Here is a 10,855-nt window from a genome sequence, read left to right as displayed (position 1 = left end):
CGTTATGAGGAACCGAAATGTGCGTTCTTATTCGATCTCGTTGCAACCGTTTACATCGGAACCGTTTCGGTGCTCAACCCTACTAGTGAGGGGGGTGAAAGTTTGTGTCCCCATGCTGACCATCTTGGGCTTCAGGTTCACTTGCACAGCTGTGGCAGAGTCAACAAACATACCCAAACATATGACAATCATGGCAAATCTAAGCGGTTATGTTTTGATCTAGGTTATGTATTAATTTTAGCAATGTTTTTGGAAATGTCCTGCATGCATAGAATTTGGCAACGTATGTTTTAGACAGCATATCAACCACTAAAAAAATAACAAGATTTACCGTGAGAACCTTCCAAGGGGCTTCAAAATACACTGTGTCCCAGTGTCACAAGTGGAGTAGGGCAAGGGGTCCTCTACCGTAGCAGCATTGACACTGTCCGTGGTCTCACACGGTGGTGAGAAAAAGAGGACCGTAATAGTCACTTTCCATCAGGAAAAGGGCAATTAAATCCATCAACTAAATCAAACACACACACACTGTTGTGAAAGCCGCTTGATGAGCGCCAGTGATCCAAACACTAGCCATAGCGCTTTCAAGTTAGATATGACAAGCTTTTGGACATTTACTTCAGGACAATTTTGTTTTGGTTCATATTCATGAATCACGAAATGTGCTTTTCTAGGGTCAGACTGATCATGAGTCATTCAATTCAATTCAATTTTATTTGTATAGCCCTTAATCACCATTACAGTCTCAAAGGGCTTAACAGGCCAAATATTTGTGACACCCCCCTTTACCCATGCCCCCACACGGGCAAGAAAAAACTCCCTTGAATCAGCAAGGAAGAAATCTTGAGAAGAAACGCAGTGTAGGGGATCCCTTCTTCCAGGGATGGTCAGGAGTGCAATGGGTGCCACAATTGACACACAGGTAAATACATGCACAACATATAAAAACCAATGGTGATGGGGTTCTGGCTGGTTATCCATGAGGAGAATCCAGGCATCCAGTCCAGCACCCGCAACACGCTAGAACAGACAGAATAGTGAATTAGAACGGAAAAAGTACATAGTGGGAATGTATAATGTAATAACAAAAGCACAAGCAAACAGAGTAGTCTTGACTACGCATCTGTTGTATTCACACTCCAAATGCAAGATTGTAGAGATGCGTTTTGAGCTTCCCCTTGAATAGCTCCACAGAGTCAGCTTCCCTGATCGCTGATGGCAGCCTATTCCATAGAAAGGGGGCTCGATAGGCAAATGCTCTCTGTCCAGCCGATTTCTTTTTAACCTTCGGCAATGAAAGAAGGCCGGCTCCCGAAGACCGGAGAGACCGAGAAGGACTATAAGAAATGATCATGTCCTTCAGGTACGATGGAGATAGTCCATGCAAGGCTTTATAGGTTAGCAATAGCACCTTAAAGTCTGATCTGAAAGTTATTGGTAGCCAGTGTAGAGAGGCGAGAATAGGTGTAATATGATCAAACTTTCTCGTTCCGGTCAGCAATCTAGCTGCCGCATTGTGTACCAGCTGTAGACTCTTTATAGTAGAGTTCGGTAATCCCGAGAACAGTGCATTGCAATAGTCAAGTCTTGACGAGACAAACGCATGAATCAATGTCTCTGCATCCACTACAGATAACATTGGTCTGATTCTTGCAATGTTTCTCAAATGGAAAAAGGCAATTCTAGTTATACTTCTTATATGCTGATCAAAGCATAATTGAGGATCAAACAAGACACCAAGATTTCTGACGGATGCACTCTGTGGGATGGCGAAGCCATCCAACCACAGAGAGACATCCTCAAACTTTTCCCGGTCCCGCTTCGAGCCGATAATCATCAGCTCTGTCTTCCCAGTATTAAGCTGTAGGAAGTTTTGTGACATCCAGCCCTTCACACGGAATCTACAGGAATGTAGAGCTGGGTGTCATCCGCATAACAATGGAAACTAATTCCGAAGCCGCGGATAATGTCACAGAGGGGAAGCATATCAATTGCAAAAAGCAATGGACCAAGAACCGACCCTTGTGGTACGCCAAAGCGCAATTTACAATGCTTTGATTCTGCACCCTCATGAAGCACAAATTGGGTTCTATCTGTGAGGTACGATTCAAGCCAACCAAGAGCCGTACCCCCGAAACCAACATAGTGTTCAAGACGGTGAAGAAGAGTGCTATGGTCAATCGTATCAAACGCAGCGCTCAGATCCAACATCACAAGCATTGTGCTTGTATTTTTATCCAAAGCAAGAAGGATGTCATTTACAACTCTTGTAATAGCAGTTTCAGTTGAGTGGAAATTCCTGAACCCCGACTGGAAAGGTTCGAAGAGATTATTCCTCGTCAAATAGTCAACTATTTGCTTTGCTACAATCCTTTCCTGTACCTTAGACAAGAAGGGCAGATTCGATATAGGCCGATAGTTCCTGACTAATTCAGGATCTAGGCCAGGCTTTTTGAGTAGCGGTTTTAACACCGCAGCCTTGAAATTGGAAGGGACAATTCCTGTTGAAAACGAAAGATTCATAAGCAAGAGGATAACAGGCCCCACCGTTGGAAGAAGTTCCTTAAGAACCCTAGAAGGGAGCGGATCCAACATACAAGTTGTTGGCTTTGAGGCCTTTATCACCCTTTCAAGTTCCACCAAGGAAATCGCCTTAAACTCCAAAAGAGTTGCGTCAGAGTTCACCATCCTACTTGGCAGAACCCCATCCTGCCCCACAGGATGTGTAGGATTAGCCGCCCGGTAAGCATCAATTTCCTCTCTAATTGATTGAATCTTATTCTCAAAGAAATCCATGAATTCACCTGCCAAGATCGAGGAGCCTACGGTCTGATTCTGTTTCTGAGTGAGACTCCTCACCTTGTCAAAAAGAAATTTAGGATTATTTCTATTCAAATTAATGATACTAGAAAAGTAGGCGTTCCTGGCGATAGTCAGCGCACCCTTATAGGTGATCAGACTATTATGCCATGCAAGATGAAAGACCTCAAGTTTAGTCGAGCGCCATTTGCGTTCAAGGATCCTGCAATTTCGCTTCAAAATGCGCGTTTCTGCATTAAACCAAGGAGCTGGTTTTTTCAATGTTCGTTTTTTAATTACGTACGGAGCAACTGAATCAATGGCAACAGACAAGGCAATGTTGAGGTCATCAGTAAGGCACTCCACAGAACCACTATAGTTACAGAGAGGTGCAAGTGAACCAGATAACTTATCTTCCATAGCTGTAATGGTTGCAGGTGTGATGCGGCGACAGCTGAAAGTAGCTTGCTGATCATCGCAGGGGCAGGATACCACCACCTGGAAAGTGGTCTGATAAAGCTGAGGTGTAGGAAGAGACCACTAGCTGTGAAATGTCAACACCGCGGGTCAGAACGAGATCCAGCGTGTTTCCACCGATGTGGGTTGGATGCTGGACGAGCTGTTTGAAGCCAAGCGTATCTGTAGTGGACAGAAAAGCCCTTGTGAGGGCATCAGACGGGTTATTCACGTGAATGTTGAAATCCCCAATAAGCAAAATATTGTCTGAATATGTAACCAAGTCAGCTGCAAAGTCAGAAAACTCATCCAGAAAAACTGAATACGGTCCTGGGGGACGGTATACTACAGCTAAAACAAAAGAGTCTGGAACTCGTTTTGCTTCTCGAGGAGCTGAGGTGCAGAGCGCTAGCACCTCAAAGGATCTGAAAATATATCTATTCTTTGGCTTTAAATTAAGCTTAGAATTAGATATCAGGGCTACTCCACCACCTTTCTTAACTTCTCTAGATACTTGTGTGCTAACGTAATGGGGTGGAGTAGCTTCGTTTAGGGCTAGAAACTCATCTGGTTTTAACCAGGTTTCACAAAGCCCCAGTATGTCGATCTTTTTATCAATAATTAGATCATGGACCAAGAGCGCCTTCGATGAAAGCGACCTTATGTTCATGAACCCTATTCTGAGTACTTCCCTTTTATTATTTTCAGAGGGAGTCTGGTTAACACTCAGCTCTGTAGCGGTCAAGGGGATGCCGCGGTTTCGACATACTGGTTGCGGCCCTCGTCTGCGGGTTTTACACCTCGAGACAGCGCGAGGCCGCACCACCGTACATATAGGTACAGGGTTATTTTCAGAGGGAGTCTGGTTAACACTCAGCTCTGAGGCGATCCATGGGATCGCCAGCGTTGGACATACTGGTCGCGACCCTCGCCTGCGGGTTTTATACCTCGAGACAGCGCGAGGCCGCACCAGCGTACATATAGGTACAACACTCTCTGAAACAAAAACAACACGCTCTGAAACAATTGGTGCAATAGATACTGGTTCAGCTAACCCATCTGCTGTTCTAGACTCTGCAACGTAAACTATCATGTTGCTAGCAGGTTTGCTAAACTCCTGCAGCCCAGCGTGCTGTGAGTGGATGAGTCACGCCTGACTAAGACATCTATCTATGTTTTTTTACATAATTGAGGCGCCTAACCCAGTAGGGTGTAGGCCGTCTCTCATGAGCACACCAGGGCGACCCCACAGGGAGGGCCAGTTATCTATGAAACCAAAGCCCTGCTCTGAGCTATATAGGGCCAGCCAGCGATTTAGAGACAATAATCTACTATAACGCTCATCATTACCCTTATCGGGTAGAGGGCCAGAGAGAATTAATCGATGCCGACACATCTTTCTGGCGAAGTCACAAAGCCTAGCTATGTTGCTTTTTGTGACCTCAGTTCGTCTTGTCCTAGCATCGTTGGTGCCGACATGAACTACAATGTTGTCGAAGCTAGTGTCGGTGTTTGGTGCATCTAATCTAACTCCGTATGAGGTCTCACCGCATGTTAGCACCCTAAGTTTAGCTTCAATGTCGGGAGCCCTGGCCCCGGGTAGGCAAATAACTGTCGCTGGCGAGTGTAGCCTAACTTTACGTGTAACAGAGTCACCTATGACTAGCGTTTCTACCCCCGCAAAAGACTTGCGGGGCAGGGTACTGACCACAGCCTGCCTCGCAAGTGGTGCTGCCGACAGGATTGCCTTGACGGAGTCACTGCTAACGATAGCGTTAGCTCCACGAGTCCGCCTGGCGGGTCTCTTCTCTATACTTTCTGGAATATCTGTTCTCTCTACGCTCGCTACCCTTTCATCCTCTAACTGACAGATACGTCTCTCTAACAGAGCTATCTTATCAATGAGAAAGGCAGAGCAAGAACAACCGCAATCCATTCTTACCGTGGTTGATGCAGACGGAGCTCCGGCGAGGAAACAGCGAATACAGTACAGAGTATGCAGAACAGGTCACAGATATAAATACCGAAAAATAGATACAAACCGAGATAGCAGGTCGACGCTAAGCGTCCTGCTAACCAAACCAAACAAACCAAACCAAGCCGGCTACCCGGAAGTTGCGTCTGCGGCGTCACACGGCTGCGTCTGCGGCGTCACACTGCAGCCTTCGGATCAGCCTGTGGAGAGCATGTGGAGAGAGCACAGTGCAAACCCTTGGCTACAGAGACACTTAAAAACCCTCGGCTACAGAGACATTGTTAAAACCCTCGGCTACAGAGGCACTGTTAAAACCCTTGGATACAGAGAAACTGTTAAAACCCTCGGCTACAGAGACACTGTTAAAAACCCTCGGATACAGAGACACTGTTAAAACCCTCGGATACAAAGACACTGTTAAAACCCTCGGATACAGAGACACTGTTAAAACCCTCGGATACAGAGTCACTGTTAAAACCCTGTGTGTGTGTGTTAAAACCCTGTGTGTGTGCGTTAGACACTGTTAAAACCCTCGGATACAGAGACACTGTTAAAACCCTTCGGATACAGAGACACTGTTAAAACCCTGGGATACAGAGACACTGTTAAAACCCTCGGCTACAGAGACACAATAAAGAACAAGCACAACTAGACAATAATTTAGCTCTTGTCCCGGTGTCCTCGCACAGCCTCCAGGCAGCCCAGCACGCAATGTTCTGAACAAACGTCAGCTGCTTCCTGCTTCCTGTCAGCTGCCCTTCCCCGAGTCATGACTGTAGTGGAGGCGGTGTCAAAGGGAATACGGTATGTAGTATACACAGGGCTAGCTAACGCACAGCTAGGCTGTTTCCCAATGTCAAGGAAGCATGCTCAACGGCCGCCTTTTTAAGGACGCTACGTCATAGAACGCCGACAAGCACTGTTCCAATGTTGAGGACACTAGAAAGCCGCGCCATTTTTGCGTCCTTTGTTTTTGAGAATTCCGAGATTTTTCAAGGATGCATCGCTGCATCCTAGACGAGCCAAAACTACCCACAATCCTCTGCGTTCACTGGGCGGGTTCTTGAAAATGGCAGAGCAGTACACGTTCAAATGAAGTGAAGTTCTATTAGTTTTCATAAATATTTTGTGCCGTATTGCTTTTTATAGATTCATCATGTTAATGCAAATAATCAAGCCTAAAGACCTGTGCCACTTTTCAAACGTTTTTGCAACTTAATGATACGTTGCTATATTTTGCATGGACGTAGCTGGTGTTAAACACCACTGTCACCAATGTCAACTTACTCGCTCACAAGATTACATTATTTATGTATACCTATTTATGTTTGTGTTGAATCGTTTTTTTAGGGTCAGCCCAGCAAACGGAGGCTTTTGTGCGCCTTAGGGTGGCGCACAAACATTTGTTTACCGGTGGAAGGGATAGTGCCACTATCCAATGTTGTAAAATTAATGCACAACCGATCATTTGCAATGTTTGTAATTTTTAATGAACGTATATAATTGTATTTTATATGATATACTTATGTGTTCAAAGCACTGGTAGATTGTAGGCATATATGAATGAATGAATCAGATCAGTTAAATAATATATCCAAATAAATACACGTTTATCATCTCTTTCTTTGTCTTTTTCCCCCTGCATAATAGTAATCAACCGTACTGTAAATGTGATGCATGAATTAAGTTCTCAGACAATTTCACTTAGTTTTATAAAAATTGAATGGATTTTCCTTTTAATAAAGACAATTCGATCAACCACAACAAAGCTTTTGTGACTTCCCCAAAGAGGCTCCATGCGAAGGAGACATGACCGCATTCATAACAGACACAAGTCAAATAAATATCGATCAGCTTGATTGCTGCCATGTTTTATTCATAAGCGCACATGTGTTTACAAGCGGACACGCAGTATTAAAAAGCGGAAGCGGAAGCGCTTCCACACTACCAAGTCGTTCCCAAAGTCAGACGTTACAAACGGCTAGGAAGCACTCGAGCTAGCACTCTAGTCTCATCTCCATAGGATGCGACTAGCAAGGACGCGTCCTAGCAAGGCTGCAGCCTTCACTTTGGGAAACAGCCCTAGTAAACATTAGCATGAGGCTTACCATAGCCAGCTCTCGCTTGCGGCTGGCGGCACGGCCAAACGGTTTTGAATTAAAAGAAGCTGTTTAACATATTTGATCGGCTTGGTCTGAAGATCCTGTATGCCAAGTTTCATGACGATTGGACATAATTTGTGGCCTCTGGATAGGTACTATCGATTTGGACAACTTTCAACATGGTGGCCAAATTCTGATGTTGCAATGTCTAATATTAAATTAGCTGCATGGGGCGGTCTGATAGTATCACCAGACATTGAAAATCTGTTTGAAATATACTCATGTGAAGAGATAGGAGTTAAAACACAACTTCGCTAATTACAGCGCCCCCTAGAGGGCGGCGGTCACCAAATTCATTGTGTGTCCCCAAAATGCTGTCATGGGTCTATGTAGTAAGATTGGTAATGATATGTCAAAGGGCTGCTGAGATATTGGCTTATTTGCAATTTGCCGCCTTCGCAGTCAAAGTTGATTGGCTGTCGCGGATGTTTCCGCGAGATATCATTTACTAGGTATACGGGGAGTTGGATAGTATCAGCAGACATTGAAATTTTGTTTGAAATATACTCATGTGAAGAGAGAGGAATTATAACACATCTACGTTAGTAACAGCGCCCCCTAGAGGTCAACGGTCACCTAATTGAATGAGTGTCCCCATGATGATGTCTTGGGTCTATGTCCCAAGTTTGGTTAGGATATGTCAAAGGGCTGCTGAGAAATCGGCTTACGTCCTGTTTGGCGACATCGTGGTCGAATTTGATTGGCTGTAGCGGCTAAACGGTTTTGAGTTTGACAAATCGCTGTGATGTTATGCATCAAGCATGGTCTTGCCGTGTTCTTTTGGAAAAAGTCTGCCGAGTCAGGATCGCTTTAACTCACTTTATTTAGCAAAGGTTTGGACTAGCATACATGAAGCAAAAGGAGGGGAATTGTACATGCACATGTGGAGATACACTTAGTAGGGCATTCCAAAGGATGCTTTACCTGGAGCGTAGCCCCCTGGGTTATGGGTTGTAACTTTAATACTGGGCAGGCGTGGACTTAGTTATGTGCTCTGATTGGCTAAGCATGGTGCTTTACTCCCGCCTCTCTGGATGTTGTATGTGTCAATATGCTGCTCCCTTAAGGCTATGTGTTTGCATTGCAACTTGCTTCGTGGCCCTGAACTTCTGAGTTCGCCGAACACCTGGGCCGCTCGTATCTGTAGAATTGATACGTGAATGAATGGCTTCTTGTACGGGCCGGACGCCTCCCTAGGAGCCGGATCCCTCCCTAGGATGGGAACGAGACCTCTCTAGTCGCCAAGGACATATGTGGCCTGTTGGTATGAATGTGTGAATTATGTTACAGTCTGACGATGATGTGTACCAAGGATCGAGATGATTGGACAAGATTTGTGAAAGGACCAAATGATTTAATCACAACATAATGGGTGGCCATTTTGAGGATGGAAACTCATGTTTAAATTGTCAGAGTGTTAATGTTATTTTGAAAACGTAAATATATGCTACAAATTATAATAGGTTAGAAATTTTAATATGAAAATATTGTGACTTTTTCACAGGACATCTCAGGGATAAAGAGCAACTTAAAAGTGACAGATGCTGATGCTGAGGAGAGGGAACACATCGCCTCTTCGGTAAATTCTCTGATGTTACAGTCAAAACATTTTGTTATTGTTACCCATGCCATTACTTTTGTCGTATACAATTTGAAGGAATACAAATTGTTAGAGTGGCCACTGTACAGTGAGTCAGACACTATTTGATTATTTATCTTTGGTTGTACACCAATGTGATACTCAAATGTTTACTTACAGATGTCAGATCCAGTGCTGTCATTGTAAGATATTAGCAGAACAATAAGTGGATATATTGCTGTTCATTACATGCAATTATGTTTTCAGTTCCTACTACTTCAGAAATTGTGACTATTACTAAATGTACTGACACTGTGCCACATCAATTTAATGTTAATTTACGGTGATCTGTATGCTCTTGTGTCTGATTGCATTATATAGAAGCTGTTAAACTATTAATTAAAATGCTTTTCTGTGCCTTTTTACCTACAAACTTTTCATATCAACTTGTCAATATACTGTGTTCCAGGATATTGACAAGGAATCCAACCTGGCTGAATCTGCTTACATGTCACCAGACAGCAGTGATGCAGAGGAGACATTTTTCTCATGTAGTGTGCCACAGCAGCCATGTTTATTTTTTCTTGATAAAAAGGAATGGCAAGACCTGAGGAAATCTCAGAGAGGAAAATGTTTTCAAGGGTTACAGTGGACAAATGTGATAGCAAGTGGAATAAGGTCACTTCACCCATACTGCAGCTTTGGTTTTAGACGTCACGCATTAAAAACCCTGCGGTCACAAAGAAGTGCACCCATCTTCAAATGTAATGGATACTGTCGGTTTGAATATTGCCCCATTGCTGTTACTGTCGAATTCAGAGATGAGGTCACCCTGAAGGCAGATGTGGTATTCACAGGAGGAGATAAGGTGTGCCACAGTACCACTGAACTCAAAAGAAGGCCAGTCCGTGCAGATGCGCGTTCATCAGTTGGAGAAACCCTTGAAACAAAGTTACCAAGAAGCCTTTTTTTGGACTCTATGCAGAAAATTCCTGAGATGGTGATAGAATCAGGCTGCAGGGACGAAGCACAGACAAGAGGTTCTAAGGAACATCGCATACACCCAAAGACAACTTAAAAGACCTCACACCAACAAACTTTTAAGTCTCCATATGCTAATTGACCAAAAAACAGGAACAGACAATGAAGTCCTGCAGAGGGTTATGATGCACCCAAAAGGAATAATGCTGTGGTCAAAAAAGACACTGTCCGTTTTTTACCAAAGATGCAAGGAAGACATCGTGTATCTGGATGCAACAGGAAGTATAGTTCAAAAAGAAAGTGGCAAAAGTCCACCATACTACGTGTATGAATTAGTTGTGCGGAATAGCTTCCAAGGGAGCATCTCCTCTTCCTGTTGCAACCTACCCGACTTGTGACCACACCACAGCATCTGTCACCTACTTTCTGCAGGCTTTCCAAACTGATCTGATGAAGTTGTATGGGAAAAGGGCAGTGCAGAGGCCAGTGATGATCATTTGTGATGGCTCTTTAGTGCTTCTGCAGTCCATTTCTTTTACATTCTGCAGACTAAGCCTAGAGGATCTTCTGCAGAAGTACTTTGAAGTCATCATTGGCCAACATCAAGCAGAAAGGTTTGACCTTCCCATTCTGCACAGATGCTTAAGCCACATCATGAAGAATGCAAAGGATCTGTGCAAAAAGCAGTAGGTATTTTTTTATTTGAACTATTTTATAGTACAATCAAATTTAACTAAATGTTAATTAATTTTTTCTGGCTTTATTTTTAGTGTTCAAAACCATTACAAGCTGGCCATGCATATATTTGGGCTACTTGCATGTTCCACAACTCTAAAAGAGATGGATGAGGTCATTCTCAGTGCCACAGTCCAGGTTCTGTCGTCCTTTCACTGGAGACAATGT

General features: G+C 43.9%; 1 protein-coding gene across 1 annotated transcript; it reads right to left on the bottom strand.

The window, feature by feature from the left end:
* Positions 1 to 27: 27 nt before the first annotated feature.
* LOC132459992 (uncharacterized) lies at positions 28 to 4,139 on the bottom strand. The gene is made up of 2 exons (XM_060054935.1): positions 3,316 to 4,139; positions 28 to 149 (listed from the first exon to the last, which is right to left on the bottom strand). The coding sequence occupies exons 1-2, from the start codon at positions 3,923 to 3,925 to the stop codon at positions 28 to 30; spliced, it is 732 nt and encodes a 243-aa protein (XP_059910918.1). The 5' UTR covers positions 3,926 to 4,139.
* Positions 4,140 to 10,855: the final 6,716 nt, after the last annotated feature.

The sequence above is a fragment of the Gadus macrocephalus genome, chromosome 1 (assembly GCF_031168955.1).
Source record: "Gadus macrocephalus chromosome 1, ASM3116895v1".
In the NCBI taxonomy this organism is placed as follows: Eukaryota; Metazoa; Chordata; class Actinopteri; order Gadiformes; family Gadidae; genus Gadus; species Gadus macrocephalus.
The sequence above is the reverse complement of the archived record's forward strand: the minus strand, read 5'-3'. Positions and strand labels throughout refer to the sequence as shown.

Coding starts and splice junctions, on each gene's coding strand:
- LOC132459992 (XM_060054935.1), bottom strand. CDS start 3,925: ATGAACATAAGGTCGCTTTCATCGAAGGCGCTCTTGGTCCATGATCTA. Junction 150..3,315: donor CTCTTCCTACACCTCAGCTT/TATCAGACCACT, acceptor ACTCTGCCACAG/CTGTGCAAGTGAACCTGAAG.